This window comes from Trifolium pratense, linkage group LG4, assembly GCF_020283565.1.
Source record: "Trifolium pratense cultivar HEN17-A07 linkage group LG4, ARS_RC_1.1, whole genome shotgun sequence".
Classification (NCBI taxonomy): Eukaryota; Viridiplantae; Streptophyta; class Magnoliopsida; order Fabales; family Fabaceae; genus Trifolium; species Trifolium pratense.
The window spans coordinates 10,075,062-10,101,025 of NC_060062.1; the positions used below are offsets into that span (position 1 = coordinate 10,075,062).

The window sequence follows — 25,964 nt, forward strand, 5'->3', positions numbered from 1 at the left end:
TAACTTAACCTCATGTTTAAATCAAAAGTATTTAGACGCGAGTCTCTTTTAGCTTAACTAAAATCGTGAGTTTGATCTCTAATTTGATATGCAGAATTGTTTAAACTTTTAGGGAGAGTTTACCATTAATTTGGCTCGAAGGATTAGTCTATACAATTTATGTGCAAAGATTCTTGATTTACACAAAAAAAAAAAAAAAAACACTAATCTTATGAATAAGATGCGACCATAATGAATGATAAAATTCTCTATCAAGAGTTTTACCTTTGTTGCATTTTTAATATGATTTCAAACTAAAAATGGAAAATATTTGAATTATCTTAGCCAAACGAAGGCATTAATTGATTATTATGTTTTTTGTGTGTATTAAGCAGCCGTTTCTTAATCGGAAAGTAGTTTTGATAATATGTAGTTTGACCAGAATTAAGATTTGAGTCATTATACTTATCAAAAAAAAAAGATTTGAGTCATTATAAAAATAAAAAATTTAAGATTTGAGTAATCAAGTCATTTGACTCAAGTGGTTAATGAGCTTCACCAAAAAAGACGAATTTCGGGAGAACCTGGGTTCGATTCCTGTGTGGAACAATTTCTTGGTCAGATATTACTTACCTTGTGGCCAAACTCATGACTACTCTGACTCTTTTCCCTAAGAACAAGAGGGTTATAAAAAAAATAAATTAAGATTTGAGTTTTTGCAAATGGTTTACTAATTAACCATTTAATTTTAAGTTACGTTTTATTAGTTCAATATTACGTATAATAGTGCTTTATCATTGAATTGTTATTAGCATTTTCTTGACTTTGTATGCTTTGCTGCGTGACAGTGGTTTGATCAAGTTAGTGAGGCTACAAATTGGTAAGAGTTGTTGTAGACTTAGTTGTAAATAATGTTTTATGGTCATCCATGATTGTATTAAAAATATATATATTCGCTGAACTAATCAATTATTTGAGAATCACTCTTTGGTATGGTATATATCCATTTTTAAATTATTATATTAAAGAAAATTCCTTCTCTTTATTTTCTTTCTTTTTTAACTTTTTCTTGTTCTTCTCCTTTGTTTTTCCTTTTTTGAGAACTTTGTTCTCTTTTGTTAAAGTTTTCCTTTAAATACTTTTTTTTAGGGGTACAATTTCCTTTAAATACTTTATCACACAATAAAAGAAAAAGTACACAGAATACGCATATTAAGCATCATATATGATTTCTGTCCAAAAAAAAAAAAAGAGCATCATATATGATTAACAATGATTTTGTCCCAGCTCAGTGCTCTCTTGCAATTGTAATACATCTAATATAATACTCCCTCTGATTCTTAATATAAACTACAAACTATTTTTAAGGTTAATTGAAAAATTAATATATTTGATCTATAATCTTGAATAGATATATTAATTTTTTTCTTGTCAGGTAGACTAGCGGTTAGAAATTTCACCATTAAGATAGATAAGTATGACGTCCAAGAGTCGAACCCCAACCCCTTTATATAAAATACGATTTACCTACCAGTTGAGTTAAGTTCACAGGGACAGATACATTAGTTTTCTATTTAAACTAAAAAATAGTTTATTTCTTATATTAAACATTGAAGGAAGTATATATTATGTCCATGTGGTAATCTATTGACATAGGTCAGGGTAAATTTTTTACACGAGCATTCAATATAAATCAATTATTTCTACCCATCTATCATTATAATAAACTGTAGTAGGATAACTTGGCAGAATACATAATTTTTTAGATACAGATAGAATACATAGTTAATATTAAATGATAGTGTAAAATAATTAAAAATCTAAAAAAAAAAAAAGTAAGGCTGATACTTTTGGGATAAATACGGTTGAATGACACAAATACGACACCAGATAAGGTTAAATGACACGGATATGACATATAATACAACTGAATGACACATATAAGACATAAAATACGGTTGAATGACACGGATACAATATAAGATATGGCGAACTCCAAAAATACTAGGACTCTTTTAATATTTTTATTAAAAGATAGGAATCCATGGATTATTTTTTGTGTAGAATAAATAAAAAGTCGAACCAAATTAAGTTGGAAGCTATATTGTTCCTTGATGGTGGAAATATGGAGAAGAGAAATTGACACAATTATTGTTAAGCGTTAAGTAGTAATTATTAAAATTTTCATAATTTACTCTATCACTGTATCCGTATCATATCAAGTATCTAGGCTTATAGGATACTCTTATACTTTTGTTGTCTTGACGGTTAACTTTCGGCTGTGATTGTTCTTCTAAGGCGAGTTGTTGAGTTGAGATTCTCTCTATTTCTTTGAGAAAAATAAATATTCATTATTATATTTTAAAATAACTAAGTAATATAAATTTTTTAAAATTTGTGATCATTAATGAAATATTTATAAACTAAAGTTATAATAATGAAGAAATCCGTTTATTTTAAGAAATAGAGAGGATCTTGATTCAGATCTTGATGTGTTACTGAGGTGTCTGATAAAATGCCATCTCCAGATCCACCTCGAAACCCGACTTCATTCCCATTCACCAGAGCAATATTTCTTCCACCAATCCACTATCATTGTAAGTCATTCTCATACTCTGAGCTTTGTTCAAAACTTTTTTTATAACTCTCTGGTTCCTAGGGGAAAGAGGTCCTAGTAGTCCAGAGTTTGGCCGCGATGTAAGTAAAGTCTGGCCAAAACTTTAAAAACGCCGTTTAATTGCAATTATTTTTTTAGATGTTAGGTAAAACATAAATAAAATTTAGTAAATTGTCATTTATTATATTTAGTGGAAGGAGAAAATGATAACAAATAAGGTATTGTTTGAGGAATCAAAATTTTGCATAGGAAAAATGTCTATTTCTCACTTTGAGAAATATTTGACCTATAATTTTAAGACAATTTTTTCTTAGGTTCATTTAACAATGCTCTTAGTCACATATTATAACGACAAAAACACTAATTCAATTATGTTTTTGAATTAAATGAAGAGTATATTAAAAATGATAATGCTAAACAGTGTTTTAGGGCACTTGTTAAGTATATAAAAAAAGTTAAATTAATGTTACTCCCTTCGTCCCAAAATTTTGGTCTTTTTAGAATCTTGCACGTGGATTAAGAAGTAACAAAGATTGTTAAGTTAAGTCATATTTATCTTTACTTTATTAAGAAAGATAAAATTCATTTAATGAATGGATTACTTTTTGCAAGGGTATAAATGGTAAAGAATAATTAATTTTGTCTTGATTTCTTAAAAGGGTTAATGTTTTGGGACAAAACTAAAAAAGCTAAAATGATCAAAGATTTGGGACGAAGGAAGTAATAGGATAACTTATTTACATTTTTAAGATATTGAATGCACAAGTTATAACACAAAATTTTTATATTAATATATTTAATTACTGTTCCAGAGACACCGTTTAGTATTTTCCGTAGTATAAAAATAGTTATATTTTATTTATAGTAATGATGATAACTAACTATTACATTATTTTTTGACTAAAAATAAAGGATATTCATTCATTCAAACTGATAGAGTACATCGATGTAATACAAATTCAAATTTGCTAAAAACAAAAAGGATGAATCTGCAAACAAACTCACAGCATCCATGTTAATAGCATAAAACGGCAAATTACATAAGCCTACATATATGACTATATTGAAGTGTCTGGAATGTCCATGCCCCCAGATCTGCAGCGTTGATGACACAAAAGTCGACATTGAATAGATTTGTACTTGATCAGATCTAATCCTTCAACCTGAAACAAATGAACACCGCACAAAAGACGGGAAAACAAAATACACCGCACAGAGACGGCACAACAGAATACACCGCACAAGGACGGGATAACAAATAACACAAAACCAAACAAATATGTGAAAAATCACACTTATTTAATAACGAGAAAGAAAAAACAATTTGGAGGGGTGATTTTAGGTCAAGATTTGACCTGAAATCACCCCTCTTTGATAAACTAAGAAGAAGAAAAAAAGTGACGGCTAGGATTAGAACTTAGAAGATGAGAGAAAAAAAGATGCAAAGAGTGGTATTAGCGGTTTGATTAATGATGATAACTAACTATTACATTATATATTTTATATATTCTGTATTTTAGTGGCATGAATGTTTGCTTCGTTAACCTCTTGTAAGTTTCATCAACGACTATGATAGAAATTTTGCGTGTCATATAAAAAAGTCCATTTGACGTTATCAATTGTTCAACAACTACCGGTCTATATTAACTTAACTTAACCCAAAATTATTGTTAGTTGCAATTACATTTACTTAAACTATGAATCTTAAAGTGAAAAATTTGGTACCAAAACAAATAATATTGTTATTAATATTATGAAGATGAAGAGTTTTGTTAAGATGTGCATATAGATCATATGTTAAGGTATTTTAATATAGAAATTCAACATTTAATGATATAAAAAATTTAATGCTTGAAAAATTAAAATACACAAATTTTAAAGCATAATTTTTATTTTTGATTCTTTAACATGTGTCATATATACATACGTTAACTATTAGTATTACTGTTACTATTAGGAAGAATAACATTGTATCCAAGCATGAGATTTTGTTTTATCTTAATTAATCAATAATTAATACAGTACTTTGATTACAACTGTTTAGCCGCCGAAAGAGGTTACCTTCAAATGGATTAAGTAAATTTTGACTTTGCCGCAACTAGCTTTGACAAGCACGCAATAAGCATGTTCAAATAAAAGTCCCAACCATTTACTATTTCTTTCTCTTTTTTTTCGACGAAGTGGCCAAAATAACTGAAAATAAAATTCACAAATTATGAAATTTTTGGTTTATATTCTGATAAAAATATTCAGCATAATAATATAATAATATTGTCAATTAAACTAAAATTTATATATAATTGTAAGATTTTAAATTCAAATTTAAGTGAGAGTAATCAACATTACTTGCTCCGATTTGAATATAAATTTAAGGGGCTGATCTCTCTCAAAAATGTGAAAGTATACACGAGTTGAATAAAAAGTAGCGACTAAAAATATTGACGGAAAAAACTTCAAGAACTAAAAAGTGTGGAAAAAAATTTCACGGACTAAAATAAAAATTCTCGAAAACTATAGGAAGCAAAAATATATTTAATCTTTTAATCTAATAGTAAGAAATTTTAATAATATGCTAGAAGTTCTGAATTCCATCGGCAACAAACTGAATTAGTGACAAGAAAGTATTATGAGTTGGATAAGATATCTAATATTTCGCTTTCACAAATTTGTATCCCTACACACTACCCTCTATTATAGGTTTCTTGAATATCACTTTATAGTATTTTTGGCCCCATATATGAAGGAAGAGTATGATCCGAATTTGGTAACTGTATTATTAGGCGTGGGAATCTGGAAACCTCTATGCAATATTGACATGGTGTGGTTGGTAATGGTATGGCTTTCTTTCTGTTTGCACCTTTCACCAGCTAAGCTAACTCAAAGGGATCTGTATTTGACCCACTTTGTTCCAATCCTAGCTGTGTCAAAGTGTCACACTTTTTTTTTTCTTTTTTTTTTCACTTTTCACACAATTTAGTGTAAAACACATTTGGATATGATGACTAATAAATAAATAAATAAAAATTATTGAATTTAATTATTTTGTTTTAAAAAAAAACAATTTATTTTAAGTGGTAAGAGTTTTGGTCCCTATGTGATCAAGGATTCAATTAATCCCGACTCGTGCGTATGAAGAAAATTTGGTTGGGAGGGGAGAACCTACCTTGTGTGATCGACAGATTTTTCGACGAAGATTAATCATTGCTAACAACAGTGTAAACTTCATATCAATATCATGGTAACCCAAAAAAAATGAAATTTGGTTCAACTCGCATCGATTTGATTCTAAGACAGGATCAACCAAAGACATTGAACCAAACTGCAAGCTAGTTGAATGTGTGTTTGTAAGTGAGGGCAATTCTCACCTTACAAGCCTATTTTGTAAGGTGAAGATTGCCTCTTATTTATAAACTCTTGTCCAAGGCAACTCAATGCGAGACTTTTAACACTAGTTAGTTATCTGTTCACCCAATTGAATTGGCCAATCTGATGCGTGTAGTATAACTTTTTATTACAACAAATGTGAAACAAACTATTTAGTTTAGAGTTTCATCACCGACAAGTACATATAGAAAAACATGCTGAAAGAGATCAACCAATTAAATGATTTCAGTTCAAATGATTATTCTCTACCGGTGTTGCATGAGAATTATAGTTTAGTTTGGAAAAAAAATGAAATGACTTTTATATTCTCTACATGCATAGAAGGTGAAGCATTCTTCCATTACGGTACAAGCAAAACTTGCCTACACGATATATAGAAAACATATATAGTACTAGACGTTTTCCTTTTGTAAATAATTATAGCCTCCACGATTATAACTCAATTCACATGAATATTGCATGTAATATGTCAAATTGATGTTCAAACTCAGGTACTTCTATTTATTAACCTAAAATAAGATGAAATTTTAATCACTAAATTACTTAACAAAAAAAAAAAAAAAATCTTACCACTTAAATTAATTCATTGTTGATTTAAGTTAAACAAATAATTGAACTCTTACCAGTTATCACTCTCTCACACACATATAAGAATAATTCTCCTTATTAAAAACCAAACTTTTGCTATTCTATGTAAATTTTATAACGAATTTCACAACATGAAAATAATTTTGAAATATCATATACTACTCCGTCCCAAAATATAAGTAAAAGGAGGTCAATAAAAGTGAATGTATCTGGACTAAATTTTAAACCAAATACATCAACTTTCATTGACCAATTTTTGCTTATATTTTGGGACGGATGGAGTATGTATGACTGTAGTCTTTCAGTTGTTTCCATGTTTTTCTTTATCAGCATGGGCATCATTAATTTTAGGATTTTTTGCTTATATATTGAATCTATTATTTAAGCATTTATTTTTTGTTTCCATGCTTTTGGTAGTGAACATGGGCAGCATTATTATTATTTTTTGAAGGAATGGGCATAATTTTTTTTTTTTTGGTTGATAGGAATGGGCATAATTAATTTTAAGGAATAGAATGACGTTAGACGAAATAAAAATTTCTGGCTTTTGTGGAAGTGCGACAATTGATTCATGATTGAATAACCACTTGGTAACTTTAATTATTTTTAGTTGTAACAAACTTGCATGATTGAAAAGAGGCCAAGCCGGCCCTTATATTTATTTACAATATTTTGTTTTGGTCTCTCCAAGAATCCAACTACATGACAAGTTTGTAGCTTAGGTATAGACTCATGAATTTATGACATTATCCCAAATTGTGACTTTAGGATAAAGGTTAAGCAAAACAAAATGATTCTTAGCTATAAACAATATTTAAGGATTCATAAAAGACAATTGTTAGGATGGAGAAATTTTCAAAACTTTTTTAGATGACAAATGGCATTGCCACAGTTTTGATAATCAAGATTTATGCACTTTCTTTTTAACAAAAATTATATATTCTCTGCACGTAATTGTAAAAATCAATCTCTTATATATTAAAGAGAAATAAAATAGACAAAGTTCTCCCTCAAAAATAATTTATGTGTTCTTATTACCTCAAGAAATGATTTATGCGTTCTTATTATTTTAACATTCATCTAACCGGTATTGATTCAATTAAATAAAAAAATATTACTTGTATTTTAAAGCATTAATAAATTTTGTTGAATTGACACTGATTGTGTTATTGTGTTATTTGTGATGATGCATATTAACATTTCACAATCACAACTTAGCATTTCAAAAAGAGTTTTTACGCATTTCACATGAGTTTTTCGCACATATGCAAAATCACTATTTTTCTTGTAGTGATAAGACGCATCAATCGTTAATAAAATATTAAACCATTTTTAAACATTAGACCATCATAAATTAATCGCATAATACTCAAGAGAGCTTAGATGAGATGATGCATGTCTTTTTTAACTTAATCAAGATTTTGGGTTCGATTTTTTGTTTGGGTATGCAGTAACGTATCTCACAAGGCACGATTGAAAGATTAATCTCTACCATTAACATAAAAAAAAAAATAATTATTAATTCAATGAAAAATTACCAAATCTTTTAAAAAAAACCTTCATAATATTTTTTTTGTAATGTGGGAAAAAATAAAAAATGCAAAAAGCACTTCCATTTGGAACGAAAATATAGATGGTTGATTAATTTGAGAAGGATGTATATAGTCCCTTCAATTCGCTATAGAGCATGTATACATGATTAGAATTTTTTTTATCAATGCTTTAATTTTTGCAGAGGAACTGTTTTCGTCGAGCCTCTAAAAAAATTAATAAAAGTATCAATTTGAAAACAATGGTGAATTTGGTTTGGTACGTCCGTCATAGTGACTAGTGAAGAACCATAGACCTAGAAAATTTGGCTTGAAAAACAACCAAAGTTTTAATTTGACACTTAAAAGAGGAAAAAATGGATGCCAAAAACAAAAAATGCAAATGAAAATATTCAAAATTAAATACTTGATTTTAAAAAGCTTTTTATGGTAAATTATTTTTCACACGCTGAAAAATTATGATACAATAAGTTTATTCTATAGTGGCACTAACCATTGTGTCTTTTCTTTTTACTTCAACCATTGTGTCCATTTTATTGATGAGCACCAACCATTGTATCTTTATGAAATGTTATTATTATTATGCAAGAAAAAAATTAAACGATACAACACTTAAAGATGTCTACATATATAGGCGTGTAAATTCTTAAGAGAATTTTCTAACTTTTTGAATTAATTATTTTGTTACTATACGACACTATGGTATCATCGGTTCCTCCACTTTGTACAAAGAAACTAGAAGATAACGAGTTAGTGTTGAGCAATGCATGTGGATCAAGTGAAAACGATGATAGCAATTGTCCAATTCATTGTCAACCAAAGCAAGACAATCAAGATAATGGTACTAGTAATTGTCTTTTTTTTTTTGTTTGACAAACTTTGTAAAAAAATTAAAAGTTTAATATTTATTCAAAATGTAATAATAATTGGAGTTTAATTTTTATATGTTTTTTTTTTATATCATTTTTTATATGCATGTTGTTTGGGTAAGAGTGTTTCTAGTCAAATAATAATCAATCATATGTGTGACTTTAAAAGTAATAAAAATTAAAGTCAAGATATAATTTGTTGATAGTGTGAAAAATATTTACAATGATAATATACATGAATTTAAATATATAAAAAAAAAAACACAACATTTTCAAAAGAACTAAAATGTCACTAGAAATTTGTACCTAAAGAAAAATAACACTAAAAATTATTTTAGATAATTGACCGATATTTAAAATTTTAATTAATAGGGTTTTTATTTTAAGATACTATATCCCCTTTAAAAAAATTAAGGACATATTCTTATATATCTTTCTAACAATTTATTGGTCACTTTTTTTGTTAGGTAAGAAAATTCCAATTTTATGGAAGTCAAGGATCATCCCTTCAAAGAAACGGACACCAAAGGTTTATAAGAGGTTGACACCAATGCAAATGTTTCATAGGCAACTTCTTCGTGAGTATCGGAGACAAAATAATTCATCATCAGAAGAGGTTTTAATGATTCATGACATGCACAATTCTATAAGAAATGAAATTGGTCTTGGATGCATTGTTCTTAAACCAGATTCTAACTCTACATAGAAAGGCTCGTTGATATGGATTTAAATTAGTTAAATAATCAAACGAGTCGAATTATATATAGTTTTGTGAGACATGAACGATTAATTAATATTGTAAGCCGGTTATAACAAATAAAGTTTTGAGATTTTGTGGTTTTTTTAATGAACTCATAATTTATTTTTGGTCTATTTTCCCACTGTTTATTCTATCTATTGTATTCTATACGTAAGCAAGAGTATTTTCCAGAATTTTTTAAGCGGGCACATTTTTTATCCTTGTAAACAATTTCCTTTGGTCAAATAGTTGAGTAATTAAAAGTTCATATTTTTAAAACGAATGTACTATAATTCAAACTTCAATGCATACATATACATGTAATGTTTTTATCGGCTAAATTATACTCGTGAATTATCATTGTAAAACAATTTTACCCTGATAAGAATCTATCATTTTTTCATGTCTCTATCCCCAATTTCATTTTTAGAAACCTTGCAAAAGTTGGTGATTCGCAAAATAATATATATTTTATTTTTAAAAGTTGCAACGTAAGTGTGAAAGAACCAAACTATTCAAAATTAAGTATGAGTATGACCAACTAACTGAAGATGGATTTTTGCCACATCTCCCCCGTCCACTAAGGCTCTGTTTAGATTGATGGAATATAATGGAATAGAGCGGAATGGAATAAATCTTTCGTTCCATTGTTTGGATATTTTAAAAAGAAGATGAACAAAATTGAAGGTAAGTGGTGGTATTGGATGGAATCCATTACATCCTATTTCATTCCATTCCATTATTATTTTACAAATCCAAACAATGGAACACTATTATACTCCATTTTGTTTCATCGCATTCCATCAATCCAAACAAAGCCTAAGGGGTAAATCAAAAAATCTTCATATTAAAGAGGGGAATCGAAAAAGAAAAGAAAAGGTAAATTAAAATTAGTTCGCTCACATTACAACGTGTGTAAATACTATTTAAACTTTTTTTATGAATTTTTTTTTATAATAATTTTTTTTTTACACAAAAACTAAGTATAATACTTCATCCGTTACTTTTTAAGTATTTTTTTAGAATAGTAACACCAAATTAAGAAAATGTATTTTTTTGTATATACTTTCTCTTTCCAATAAATTTAATATAGTATGCAAAAAAAAAAAGTTTAATATGTTACGTACCAAAAAAAACCTTTAGTTTTCCAAATATATAACATTAATTAATTTTATTAAAAAATATAATAGTAATTGACAAAGGGTACAATCGACAAATCGTACACTTAAAACATCAAATTGACAATTAAATAGGAACGTTAAATCCAACGTTTTTGGACAACGGAGGGAGTACTATATAATTATCAAGGTTGTCAAAACCGGACCGGACCGGCCGGTCGGACCGGTCGGACCGTGAACCGGGGAGCAATCCGGTCCGGTTAAGCCTGAAAATCGGGGAGCATCCGAACCGGCAGAAAAACGGACGAACCGGCGCCGAGCCGGGAAAAACCGGCGAACCGGCCGGAACGGTTTAGCGGTTCTAGCGTTTGTTTTTTTGAGTCCAGATTTTTTTTTTTTTTTTGAAAAAAAAAAAAGAACTGATTTTGATGGGAAGAAAATAAAAGAAAGAATTGGAAGCGTTTTACGGTAAAAAAAGAAATCAAGGGCAATAGAGATTGAGTTTCTCATACACATAAATGGAAATCCCTCATTTATATGTATAGTACCAAAGAAGAAGGAGAAACATGTAGTCACTAGAAGAAGATGAAGAAGGATGATCTGTATTCATTACTAGTGAAATAGAGAAAATGAGTGATGAGAGAATATTGAAAGGGTGGAGGCCACTTGCTGAGAAGTTGAATGTATGAGATAAGAAAGAGAGGGTGGCGGCTGTTATTATTGGCTTTAACACTGCTACTCATTTTTTCTAGTAACATTTTAGGGTTGAGATAGTGGGCTTGCCCTTAAAATGTACAAGTACCAACGCATACTAAAAGTCTAAAACAGCCCACTTATATTTGTAAAAAATAAATTGTTTTTTTCTTTTATATACAAAATATTAAAAAATATATATGTATTTTCTTTTATACTAATGTACTAAATTTTTTATTTTATATTTATGACATTTTATCTTTTCAATGTGTGAAATTAAGGAATATTGAGCAATTATTTATATATTTTTATTATATATTAATTAAAAAATATATATTTAATTAAAAACGGTCCGACCCGGTTGAACCTCGGTCCGACCAATTGAACCTTGAACCAGTAAGCTCACCGTTTTGATGACCGGTCCGGTTCTGACAACCTTGATAATTATATTATGTGACTTAACATCAGCAACATGGCTTAATTTTTATTGATGCTGCTGCTATTAATTTTGGAGTTTTCCTGAAACAACTCAGTTTATTTTATTTCTATAAGTAACCAAAAAAATATAAGAAAAATATAAAAAAATCCGACCTACCGGATTCGAACCAGTGACCTAAGGATGTCTGTTAACCAACTACAGTCCTCCGCTCTACCAACTGAGCTAAGGTCGGTTGTTGATTTAGTTCAGCTATATGACTATTTATTAACGCAGTACTACGATTTCAATTATTTGATCTACATAAAAATCAACCTATAATGGTTGCTAGAACAATCTCTCACTTATACAGTGAAAACATATAATATTTATTTGTTAATTTTATTCGTTTCTAACTCTGTTCTATGTGATTTGTTTTGACATTTGTTCTTTGTGAGTTGAATGATAAGTTATAATTAATTGAATATTATGTCTCAATTTTCTCAAAAATAATTGTTTAGGTGTTGAATTTTCTTTTTGTTTCTTTTTGAACATTTTAATTTGATTTCTCGTAGCTCTTCCACAGTGATATTGTTAATAATGATGTATGTTGGAATATAAGAATGCTTGACAGTGATTTGTTTTTATGAAATTACACAATAATATTTAAATTAATTTAACCCACTTGGGGTTGGTCGAGTGGTGTTGGCTTGGGCCCTTGGAGTATGCTCCTCTCAAGGTCTCAGGTTCGATTCCCACTGGTGCCAATTTCGGTGGGCTAAGTCCATACAGAGCAAAAAACTCTGGCTTTAAATGGGGCCCCCGCAAGTGGGCGGTGGGATTGGTCCCCTTGGATTAGTCGGTCCTAAGGCCGAATACCAAGTTTTCAAAAAAAAAAATTTAAATTAATTTTATTAATGGATGAATTGGATATCCATCTATTTAATTTTGTTAATGGATGGATTGGATCGTATTTTATCTCTAATGGATGAATTGGATTTTTTTCAATGAGTTTTAATGGATTGGTAATGGATTAATGGATCACTTTGATCCATCCATTAACGATCCAATCCATCCATTTTGACACCTCTATACTTGACTACTGGCCGGATATTTTGAAACGAAGTGATCAATATCGTCAAGCTATGGACCTACAAAATAGAAGGTGGATTTGGTAAAATAATGCAAGCAAATTGGGTGGAAACCTCCTCCTGATTGAGTTAGATTGAGATGTAAAGATTTGTCATTCATATCGTGTTCATATCGTGAGACAAATGATTGTTCATATGACTCTAAACAATCTAAATTTTAAAATCAACACAATCTCAACTTCATTGTTTACTTGGTGCACCCTATATAAAGATAAACATTTTATCCAAATTTTTTGAAATAAAATATACTTTGTAGAGTCTATACAGTATATTACAACATTCAAAGTTGGTGGATTGATATTTGAATTATTTACATTTTAAAAAGTAAATATGACAAAGATCTCAAGTTTAGCATCTTGAAGGTATGATAATAACGTTTTGGTATAATTTAGAGACATTTTTTATACTAATAATAATTTGACAAACATCACAATTTCTGAAGAACTGAAATAACATTTTTTATTTCATATGTATTGTTTCCTTCTATATAAAAAAAAATGCATTGCTTCCTTTTTTTTCTTGCTTTTTTGGCCAAATAAATAAAGGCTACAAGTTGAACAAAGATTTAGAACTAAAACAATCTATAATCTTCATATCCCAAAAAGAACAAAACTGTAATGCAGGAGCAAATGTTTAAACGGTTTAAAACTTCTTCGGAATCATCTTTTTTCAAAGATATCAATTCAATAGAAACAAATACCCTTCAAGTAACAAATATATCAAAACCAGAAGAGAACAAAATCTAATTTTATCAATCCAACAGATATCTCCTTTGTCTTAGTTAATATACAATTCGACATCAAGCTTTTCCACGAGAAAACTGCTCCTGCTTTCGACAAAAAATCTGCCATAAAATCAATAGCCGAGAAATGTCAGTACACAAAATAGGGGGGATTCATTGAAATCATAACAATTGGCGTAGCCAGTATATACAAATAATAAAATATATCCATACCATTGTTGATTTTTCCTGAACTCAGTAAGCACAGGGTATATGTTCTCAAAGGCTGCATAGGTCTCATCTCTCACCTATTAAAACGAAAAACATGCATAAAATCGACTGAACCGGATTTTCACAGGGGAAATAATAAAAGGGACTTATATATATAAAAATATTACCTTTGCGCCTGTTAGAACAATTTTGCCAGAGACAAAAATAAGCAAGACTATCTTCGGTTGCTTCATCCGGTAGATTAGTCCGGGAAACAGCTCTGGTTCATACTACCACCCCATATAAGAGAGTTCAGCATATTTTCTTCAACTTATAGACATTAATACAAATATGTAGACAGACACAAGTATCTGCAATTTCAAATTTAAGGAAACTTCCCAAACCTTTTCATCATGCAATTAGGCAATTCAGCGAGTAAGGCTAAACAACAAATATAGAGAAAAGCTCTAAACAAAACAAATATATAAATAAATCAAAGTAGCTTTGTAATTGTTTGGCTTCCCGAGAAATTAGTTTTGCGTTTGCATCTCTAGTTTAGAATCAGTCCAATCAATATCTTCAATAATTTGAAATAGTGCTTAAGGCAAAACACAGTTTTTCTATAGATTATTTCACTCCACATACAAATTATGCCAAGTGATCATCAAGCATGAAGATATGATTGCGAGTGAAAGTCAACAGAAGCAAACCAATCATAAAAACTCTTCAAAAAAATTTACTCCTTTAGTTCCTTTTCAAGTGTCGCTTTTGCAGAAGAATTGTGTTCTTGTTTATTTGTCATTTTTAAAGTTGAATGCAACAATAGTTATTGTTTTGTTAATAATACCAGTAACTATTTATTATGGATGGATAGAGAAATGATTGGAACGGGATAATAAATAGTTACGAGTATTATAGGAAAATGACAAATAATTCATCAAAAACAATAAAATTAGTTGGTTTTATTAAAACGACGATTAAAAAGGAATGGAGGGGGTAATAAATAGCTTACACTAGAGAAAGAACCATGGGAATATGCAAGACCCTCCAACCGAATGGGGAACTTGACATCACAAGAGCCAACAATGTTCTGAATCTTGAAATCCTATAAAATAAAACCGAAGGAATCAACTACTAATCGAGATGCAAATACTTAGGTACCATGAGAAAAAAGCACAAATTAACCATAGTTAATGAAACATTTTCAGTTAAGATAATCTGAAAATGTAGATATTGTACCTTAAATTTGGCATTGAAACCAAGCTTTTGGATGATACGGGCATACTGAAAGCATAAGTAAAAAGCCAATTAGAAAATACCGAAAGTTTTGAAGGAAAAAAATTTAACAGGTTCAAATCAACCAAACACAAATGGTTTAGTTGTCTTAGTTGTTCAGCCTAATTAACTGCAAATGGTTTAGTTGTCTTAGTTGTTCAGCCTAATTAACTGCAATATACTCCATTGGAGAGAGATCAATAATGTACATAGCATGAATGAGATTAACAAATAAAAGAACAAGAACGCACCTTCCTTGCTGCCAATTTAGACTGATTCTCACTCTTGGCTCCAGTACAAACCTAGGCATACAAGTTAAATCAGAACAGCATAAAAAGAAAGAGAAACCCTTCACAAGTACAATGTCAATTTATTTTGATTTGGCAAAAGGAACATTAGGGACATGAGCAAGTGCAACAAAGGAGCATACCATCTTGCCAGAAGCAAAAATAAGAGCAGTTGTTTTTGGTTCCCTGATCCTCATAATGACGGCAGCAAAACGCTGCAACGAATTGCATCACAAACATTAGTGACACTAAACACGCATATTAGTTTCATATGTAGAATATTGAATTGGAATAACAAAAGAGTGACAACAAGTAATAGATCAAAAGTAACATTTTTTATTGAAGAAGATATCAAAAGTGACATTGATATAAGATATAGGTAGTTAGATCAACTAAGCATCTCTAATCCAGAAAGGAACACGAGAATTTTCAAAAAGTATGAACAGTAAAACGATCAAGTTAATCTTCACTTCCAATTCCAATGAAATGGAAAAAGGAAGAACGGGCAAAGCACACACTTTCATACTTATCATAGATGCATTGGAATGAAATTCACAATCAACATAAGAAACTTGCCTTGGGATTGTACTCTGCATTACGAGCTTGGAGAGCAATTGCTTTGAGATCTAGCTTAGTGTCCAGATTGACTGTTGAAACAATATTTCTGGAAGAAAAAACACATCAGTAATTAGTTTATGCTAAAGTAAATAGAAGGAAAAAAAAGCTATCCACCATACCATTCTAAAAAGAAAAGGCAAAATTAATAGATATGGTAATGTAAAATGAAGTAAACAACAAAAATGTCCTTTTGCAATTTTGCGGAAATTAGTAAAATGATTCAAGCAATGCAATAACTTCTTATCGCAAAGGATGTCTAAAGGCAAACAACATAGAAACTTTTTCTTCTTAAATAAGGATACAAACAATAGCTTCTCCATCAGATACTTTGCTATATACAATGCAAAAGAAAAAGACATTGACAAATAAAATTTTAGCCTAAATCAAGGTAACATACAATGTCAGTTAAAGTATCAAGTATTGTACATTCCTCCTACCAAAACTTCCAACAGTAACATCATACATGTCCATGGACTCTTGAATTGGATACTAACAATTTCAGTTCAATTATAGTCCCACCCAAAAAAGTGTAAACCCATAACTCAAAACTCTCCAATTATCCATACTCATCAACCAATAACTAGTTATTATTTCTTTAATAAAATAAAACACTTGATTAGGAAAAAAAAACATATATATTAACTAATAATTAGATACTCACTGAAGAGTAGGCACAATCCCAGAAGGATGCTTCTTTAGATCCACAGGTTGGCTCCCTTCCAATACTTGATCAGCCATCAACCTTAATATATAATTATAAAAAATAAATTAAATTAAGCTTAATCAAACATCATAAAACTACCCATCAACAAAAACAAAACACCATCTTCATAATTAATTATTCACTTTCATCTCATCACAAAAAGGATCATTTTTTATCTAAAATCAATTTAGGGTTAACAAAAACAGTAATCAATTGAAGAAATAGGGTTTTCAATTTTCATGAATCTAATTCAAATTTGGGTAATTATGTAATTATGTATGTATATATCTATGTATGATGATTTAGATCAAATGGATGTTAAATAAATCAGAATCAGACCTTGATTTTTGGGGAGAAAAATTAGGGTTTTAGTCTGTGAAAAATAGAGCGCGAAGAGTTTGAAAAGATGAATCTTTTATAGGTAATGGAGGAATTGAGATTTGTAATGTTTGGTTTATATAAGAGAGAGTGTTCGGTTTTGTGCAGATTTGTGTGATTTGCGAAGAAGATATATTTATAGAGAGAGAAAGCTATTTGTATTGTGTTCGTTTGTAGAGAGGTTTATAAGGAGAGATGTGTTGGCAGCTACCATTATATTTATAGGCGTGGGAATTGGATCGGGTTATGGTGTTGGGCTTTTTTTGCAATAAAGCCCAATAACTTAATATATATTTGATTTGATGCTTTTTATTTTCGGTCAACAAAATTAATTATCAAATCTTTTCTTTTTTTTTTCTTTTATTAAAATATTTTATAGATGAGGATGTTTTAACTAAATTTTTTACTTTATCTTGATTTTTTTCATCTATATCTATTCTATTCTATATCTATATCTATACTATATATAAAGATGATACATGAGTTTTGGTGTGTACTTTCATAATACCAACAATATCCTTGATTTTTTTTAGTAGCAATAAAAATATTTTATTAACAAACTCACCATAACATAAAACACATTATTTTTAGCAACAAAAGTTTTTTATTAAGAAACTCACCATAACATAAAAATATATTTTTTTTAATTGGATATAAGTTAGACACAGGCAGACGCGAAACACGCTTGCCTGGCCTGCTAGTAATCAATAAAAATTGTTTTTCCATCTTTTCGTGCAACTTATTTCAGAGAAAATGTAAAAAAAAAAAATCTAAATTATTATGGTTTTTCATAATAAGCGTGATTTGTGTTTTTTTTTTTCCTTACCATTAGTTTGATCTAATAGCGAGGAATTTGAATAGTATTTAAGAAGTTCTGAATTTGATCATCAACTCCATTGTAATAAAAAAATAAGACATTTTTTTATAATGTTGGTTTTCCAAAATAATAACATTCACAGAATAGTTGTCTCACACTTACTTGTAAAACCTCCTTTGGACCGTCATAGCTATGCTGGGCCTCTCAATAACATACTCTCTCTGTCCTAAATTATAAGGGAAAAACTCATTAAACCCACTTGGGTTGGTGCATTGGTATTGGCTTGGGATCTGAGAGTGTGCTCCTCTTGAGGTCTGAGGTTCGATTCTCTCTGGCGCCAATTTGGGTGGGCTAATTTAGCTTCTTCAAAAAAAAGGGAAAAACTCATTTTTTGGTGTCCCAAATTGTAAGGGAAAAACACATATATTTATCTTTTTCAAGATTTTTTTTGCTTATTCTCATGAAATTAAATTCATGCATTTAATTTACTCTCTCTTTTATCTTTTCTATAACCAATAAACAATAAAAATTGTTTTTACATCTTCTCATGCAACTATTTTCAAGAGATATACAAAGAAACATATTTCAAATTATTATGTTTGAATTTTTCTTAATATGTCTGTTTTTTTATTTTTTTTTCCCTTATAATTTGGGACGGGGGGGTATGTGGCACGACCCAAACCAATAAAAGTTCAATCAATGTATTGTTGGCCCGTACGGCCCGAGTAGGACTCCTAGGGTGAGATCCACTCGGATCAGGATATGTAAGAACCAAGTGAGCTGACTATGTGGTTAAATGTTAGGGGTGTACACTAGCGAAGAGGGACGACGAAGTTAAGGAAATAGGGAAAATGAAACACAACTTTATCCTCAACAATCGCCCTTAACCCTAAGGATATAAATAAAGGATTAAGACTCATCAAAGGGATTCATTCGCTATTCACAAATATTTAGAAAACCTAAAAGCAGTCTCTAACTCACTACTAGTCTGATATCACTAAACAATTTACGCAAGAACATCATCAAACACAATGACATTATTGTTAAAGTATTTGTAGTCAAACTTTAATGTGAAGTAGAATAATAGTCAAGCTTTACTGATGACCACAACTCGTGGGTCGAGTGCTTAGTTGTCATTCAAACATAACTAAATGACTATAAAGTTGGTTGTTTGGTACTCCACAAATTATGTTGAGGGACATTAGTGACCTGGATAAAATTTGTCCCTCCCACATAACAGGAGTAATATTAATAGGTCTTTTGTTAGAATATAACTATAAAATCATGGTCACACCAAACTAAGTTAATGAGATATTGAGATTATTCTTTACTAAATATATTCTGGGATGAAGAAACATAAAATACAACACATATCATGTGTTCAATATAGATATAAGGACAAAAGGATAATTATGCACATGATCGTAATCACATAAAAGTTTTTTTTCTTGAGATCACGTGACATTTTTATCACTTGGATAGCAGCGATATATTGTTAAATGTCTATAACTATTTCTAATATTAATCAACCAAAAAAAAACTATGTCTAATATTAAGTATATAATTTAATATTATTGTCAATGTTACAAAAACTTACAAGGTTACACACGTCGGACAAATAAATGAAAGATTAAATAAATGAAGACTTATTATTTAATTTATGAAATTAGAGATACGTGGTACACCATAACGTGTGTTTAATGAAACACGATGCACCATAAGACTCACTAGGGTGATGTAATTTTAGTCATAGAAATTTAGAAATCCAAACCTCTTTATGAAGCTTATTATCTCATAAGCTCCGCTTGATTTAGCTAACACCGGTCATTAGAGAAATTATGTTTGTTTGCACAAATAGAGGCATTGATACACTTGCTTTTCTCATGATCAATCGAATCTATTCCGCATCTCCTCAACACTACAAGAGGTAAACACTTGAATCCTTTTAGTGAAGTTTTATACTTCGAGGTCTATGGTAACAAGTTTATCCCGCTCTAGTCTAGAGTATGATATTAAAAGAGTTTTAATAGTCTATTTCTAGAAAGAAAAGCAAAACTCAACACAACGCATACAGTTTCTAGCAGCCTTTGTTGACATTCCATTATCACAAAGATCTAGAGAAAATAGCTAAGGGCTCGTTTGGTTCGAGGTAGATGGAGAGGATGATTGGGGAGGGAAGGGGAGAAATTTTAATAGAGGGGAGGGGAGGGCGATATTTTAATTAAATATATGTTTGGTTTAAAAGAGGGAAGAGGAGGGGAGGGGAAATATTTTAATTAAATATGTGTTTGGTTCACAAGAGGAGGAGAGGTATTTTAAAACTAATTTACTTTTTTACCCTTAAAATAAAATCTTAAAAACTTTTTTTTTTTGACAATTATAATACTCTTATTTTAAAAACTAATATCTATTTATTATTACCGAGCGTTGCTAAATGAATGGTGCCAAGGACTATCATGCGAAATTTCAACCCCACACATGAAAGATTAGAATTTATTTTTTTTAGATCTAACCAATATGATTAAATTAGATGGGAATGATAAATAAGTGCAAACCATAACACCATCATCAAAATAACATGATTGCCGAATGAGAGTAAACCAACATGATAATTAAGGATAATTTAGGATTTTAAAAAAATAATTAAGGATAATTTTGTCAATATAATAAATTATATTTTGGTTCCCCTCCCCTCCCCCTCCAAATCCCCTCAATTTGAGGGAATAAAAAATTGCTCTATATTCCTTCCCCTCCCTCTCATAAAAAATTGAACTAAACACAAAAATTTAAAATATCACCTCACCTCTCCTCCACTCCAAAACCCCCGAACCAAACAGGCCCTAAAGGGTTATCTTCTAGAATATGACGATCTATTAGATCAAATCACAACACTATTAGGTCATTATGAATTCAAATACATTTCTGCTTATATTTATTTCTTAGATGATTAACATGATTGATTATAGGGTTCTTTGCTTCTAACATTTATATATTAAAATTGATCTCATCAATATAGATAAAGGATCCAAATTTAACAAAGAAAGACATGATCAAACAGTTTCATTTCAAGAGGGAACATGAATGGTTGCTTAGTAAACTAAGCTATTATAGTTATAGCAATTTCACCATGCCACCAATTAAGCTGCAATGTAAATACCATTTCCAACAGAAGACTCAAATGGTCAAATAGTTACACAACCACAGTTATCACATGACAATAGTATATAAGACAGTGTGCACTTGAAACCAAGAACATAATTAAGAAACATAAAGCATACAAAAACCAATTTAGGAACATCCTATAGATTAGGAAGATGGTTGTTCCTCTTTCTGCACCATTCCATGTTGCAATTGCTGTGGTTGTTCTCCTTGCCATGACCAAACAATGTCCTTAAGTGAAGGCCTAACATTATCTTTCAACAGCTTTTGGTACTCCAACGTGTCTCCATTCGACTTTTTCAACTCAACTAAATGGAACATTGGCGTGATCTCGAAAATCTCTGCGTCGATACCCAAATGTCCTTTCCTTCCTTCCTTCAAACCTTCTAACTTGAACAAACCTCCGTCTTTTTTCTTCAGTTTTAGCCCAATACACTTGCAAATTTCTTCAAATTTGGAGATGATGATTGAAGCAGGCTTGTTAGCCGTAAAACGTATTTCTTTCTTTTTTTCTTTCTCCTCAAACAAACCAGACAAGTCAAAACCTGATGAAAAGGAGATGATATCGAAAGCGTTTAAATTATTACGAGGTTTCAACAGATCAACATGATCATTATTCTCACAAGCTCCGAATACTCCATCAGCATCGAGAGGAGTTAGTTCTTGTTTGTCTGTGTCAGTAACAATAGGCTTCTCTAACCCCTTTTTGAACCAAGAACTTTCCATAATTTTGGCAATTGATATCCTGCTCTTTGGATTTGGATCCAGAATTTTCGACAACAATCTGCGTACATCCGATGCAAACCAGTTAGGAAACTTGAAATCAGCCTTACCGATTTTCTTATACATCTCTATCAGATTCGGATCTCTAAACGGAAGATAACCAGCCAATAGAACATACAGGATCACACCACACGACCATATATCAGCTTTCATCCCATCATATCCCTTGCGGTGTATCACTTCTGGAGCGACATACGCAGGAGTGCCGCATGTAGTATGGAGTAATCCATCTTGGTGCTTAGTCTCGGCAAGTGCACTTAACCCGAAATCCGAGATCTTCAAATTTCCATTTTCATCCAAGAGAAGATTTTCTGGTTTTAAATCGCGATGACACACACCTCTGCTATGACAGTAATCAACAGCACTGATCAATTGCTGAAAGTATCTCCTTGCTTCATCATGCTTTAGTTTTCCTTTCGATACCTTGTCGAAGAGTTCACCGCCTTTTACATACTCCATAACAACGTAAATTTTGGATTTGCTCGCCATTACCTCGTAAAGCTCGACAACATGTGGATGCCTGATGAGTCTCATCACTGAAATTTCACGCTTAATTTGATCGATCATCCCAACCCTCAAAACTTTCTCTTTATCAATAACTTTGATGGCAACATTCAAGCCGTTTATGAGGTTCCTTGCATGATAGACCTTTGCAAATGTTCCTTGACCTAATAATTTCCCTATTTCGTATCGTTGCATAAGCACGCTTCCGCTTCGTTCCATTTCTAGTAACACTTTTCTTATAATCCAATGCTAATTAATACCAAGAAGCTGCTTCTCAAGAAATTCAAAGCTCAACCATCTTCATCAACATCAAGTTTTGAAATCCTACAATGGCGGAGAATTGTAGCCACCTCAATCGCTTGAGCACGATAAAGATATGAACATTGGACTAAACATCCAATCTCGTCAAGAATGATTAAGGGCAGCTCAGATGGAGGTACAGCCTCGTTAGCCTCGACAAAAGAGTTTTCAACTAGCAAGCACATCTTTCAGCATTCCCTGAATTTTATTATGACACCGAAGAATATGGACTTTGTAAAAAATTTGTAGAATAATCAAGAACAATAAGCACCTGGTTAACCTTTCAAATTTTGAGTATCAGAACATATAATGAAAAGCACACCTGAAAGAAAGAAAGAAGGAAATTTGATAAGTCACACAAGAATCAAATCTGAATAAATAAGTTAGTTACATAAAATTTTTTAATGCACAAAATAAGCATAAGATACCAAAGAAACTAAGGTTGAAAAGCATGCAATATAAGTTATAACCATAAATAAGCTGGCAATATAATGTCTCCTTATGCATGTGATTCGACTTTCAATTATAATCATGACCTAACTTTTGGTAAAATCTATATGCATATTTTGAGGATTGTTTCACATGATTTCATCAAGTCCGTGTCACTACGAATCTGGATCCTCTACAAATGCTTTATGGTTTACTTTAATTCATGAGAATAAGCAAGGTATGAACAAGAAATCTTGTGCAAGAAATTTGCATGCAAAACGAAAATAAAATGATTGTTTCTTGTAACTTGTAAGAGAAACAATTTGGAATCAACCAAAATCATCAAAACAACTACAATCAGTTTTCCGAAGCCATGACAGACAATAAAAACCAACCCGGAATAAAAATAGAGAACAAATAATCTGAAATTTTAACTCACGAAAACAATTCCGATTTTTCTTCTCATATTAGGCAGAAAAGTACATTTAATATACCAGACACAAATATAGGCAGCTCAATCTATGATTGTTATGAGACTTAATTCCAATCTTAATCTTCAAAGTATCGCGAATGTACAATTTTGGTAAAAGGTGGGATAACCAGAGACCCCTTTATTGGAAAATATATTGGAAATCAAAATTGTGCAATTGAAAAGTTCAAGACCAAAATCACACAATTGCTATACTCGAGACTAAACATGAATTTAAGCCTTATTACTACGAGAGCTTCAGAACGCAACTGGGAACAATTTTAAGTCTCACCATCACCTTACAGTTACACAAGTCGGTTTTATAAGGATGAATTTAAAACATAAGCCTGTTTGGATCGACTTATTTAAGTTTATCTACTGACATAAGTTTTATGAGACTATTTGGGAGAACTTATGGAAACAGCTTTTAACATACATAATTTATCTTTTGCTATAAAAATAGCTTATGTAAGCTTATACATAAACACTTATGAAAGCGTTTGTGTTATAAACTGTAAATTATATAATTACTGTATATAATTATAACATAATAACGTCCTAACACATACATCATCAAAACCATTAAAAATTAACAATTTCAAATTCTTATTCCTCAAGCAGTACCCTCAAAACTCAAAGCTCAAACACAAAACCTAAAGCAATTCAGATACCCATGTAAAGAAAAATTAAAAAGAATGAAACTTTAAAGGCAAAAATAAAAAAAGTTTCAAAATTTAAAAACAAATAGAAGAACAAAAATTCAAATGTAAATAAAAAGAAGAAGAACGCAATGTACCTTGAGTTCTTTGAATCCAAATCCAAGATTTGTGTTTTGAATAATTTTGGGTTCTTTGAATTGAAGAGAAAGAAGAAGGGAAGTAGAGGCTATAATTGAGAAGTTGGCAGAGAAGACAAAAGAGTTAGCTGTTGAATTGAATTAATACACTAAAGAATAATTGAGAATATTCTACCTATATGATTCACCTAATATATTATTATTATTGTGACATTGTAACAACATAACAATATAATCAAAAATAGTTAATTTTACATTTATTGGAAAACTACCTCTAACAGCAATAAATTTATATAATTGGTAAGAAATTTGAGTTGTTATTTGTTTGGTTAGGGAAATTTGAAATGTTAGGTAAATAGTTAAAGAAGTTTGATGTACCGAGAAATTTCGGTTGAGAGATGTTTTTATTTATAATATGGTAATTAAATATAAAAACTTATTTTTTTCTATTACAAAATATTTATCATATTTGACAATTTTTATGAGTTAAATAGATTATAAATTAAAGAAAAAATTATTATTTACACTGTTACTTTAAGGAGTAATCAAACTGTTTTGAAATTCGTTTAAATTTGAACTACAATAAAAAAGACAAACAACTTATCTCACATTTTCACCTAGACTACGTTCACATGAGGATGCAAGACTCATAAAAAATGCACTTGATTTTAAGTGTTGCAGAACACAATTCACGATTGAATGACGTTTAGTTGAAGTTGATGTTAAAAAAGATGTCAGAAAAAGTAAAGTGAATGAGCTACGTATAATGATAAAACTGTTGAGTATTTCAAAATAGGTCACTCCACATGGGATGTGATAATTAAAAACTTGAATGCTCAAAATAAGTAGTTACAAAGGGAAAAATCAATTTATAAAATAAATAGAGGATCAACATGGTAATATATATCATGATATGCATATAGTATTGGTGGCTAATTCTAACATGAAAAACCAAGTCAAGTGGTGCATCATGAACAAGTTTGTGATATCTCTATAATGAATACGAATTTTATAAAATTCATCATTAGATTGAAAGTTTGTATTATATAGATTATCCATGTCAAATTTTAAAAATATGTCATCATTAGATATGTATCATCATTAGATAAGTTTGTATTATATAGATTATCAAAGTTTGTATCATCATTAGATATGTCATTGAAACCCATTAAAATTAACGGTTTATGAGTTTTTATTAAACTAGTTTAAAGACCCGTGCATTCGCACGGGTCTATTGGTTTTTATTTTATATCTAAGTTTGTCATTATATTAAAGTAGAAAATTTATTTAGAATTAAGTATTTAAAAATTTATTATATAATATGTTTAAAATATAAATGAAATTATTGTATTTTTTCTTGTAAGTTTATTTATTCAATTTTTTATGTTTCGGTGATAAATAATAGTCTCATA

General features: G+C 30.2%; 3 protein-coding genes and 1 non-coding gene across 4 annotated transcripts; 1 reads left to right on the forward strand and 3 right to left on the reverse strand.

The window, feature by feature from the left end:
• Positions 1-8,817: 8,817 nt before the first annotated feature.
• On the forward strand, positions 8,818-9,693 carry LOC123922086. The gene is made up of 2 exons (XM_045974831.1): positions 8,818-8,959; positions 9,455-9,693. The coding sequence occupies exons 1-2, from the start codon at positions 8,818-8,820 to the stop codon at positions 9,691-9,693; spliced, it is 381 nt and encodes a 126-aa protein (XP_045830787.1).
• A 2,429-nt stretch (positions 9,694-12,122) lies between these two features.
• Positions 12,123-12,208, reverse strand: TRNAY-GUA. The gene is given in 2 exon segments: positions 12,123-12,158; positions 12,172-12,208. It is a non-coding gene; the product is annotated as a tRNA-Tyr (tRNA).
• A 1,513-nt stretch (positions 12,209-13,721) lies between these two features.
• On the reverse strand, positions 13,722-17,486 carry LOC123923646 (TATA-box-binding protein-like). The gene is made up of 10 exons (XM_045976340.1): positions 17,257-17,486; positions 16,876-16,956; positions 16,173-16,260; positions 15,740-15,811; positions 15,561-15,611; positions 15,274-15,318; positions 15,047-15,139; positions 14,223-14,324; positions 14,059-14,132; positions 13,722-13,947 (listed from the first exon to the last, which is right to left on the reverse strand). Coding segments are annotated over exons 2-10 (603 nt in total). The 5' UTR covers positions 16,953-16,956; positions 17,257-17,486; the 3' UTR covers positions 13,722-13,946.
• Positions 17,487-21,014: 3,528 nt separating this feature from the next.
• On the reverse strand, positions 21,015-24,702 carry LOC123923320 (CBL-interacting protein kinase 18-like). Its single transcript, XM_045976008.1, has 2 exons — positions 24,553-24,702; positions 21,015-23,180 (listed from the first exon to the last, which is right to left on the reverse strand). Exon 2 carries the CDS (start codon positions 22,775-22,777, stop codon positions 21,419-21,421), a length of 1,359 nt encoding a protein of 452 aa, XP_045831964.1. The 5' UTR covers positions 22,778-23,180; positions 24,553-24,702; the 3' UTR covers positions 21,015-21,418.
• Positions 24,703-25,964: the final 1,262 nt, after the last annotated feature.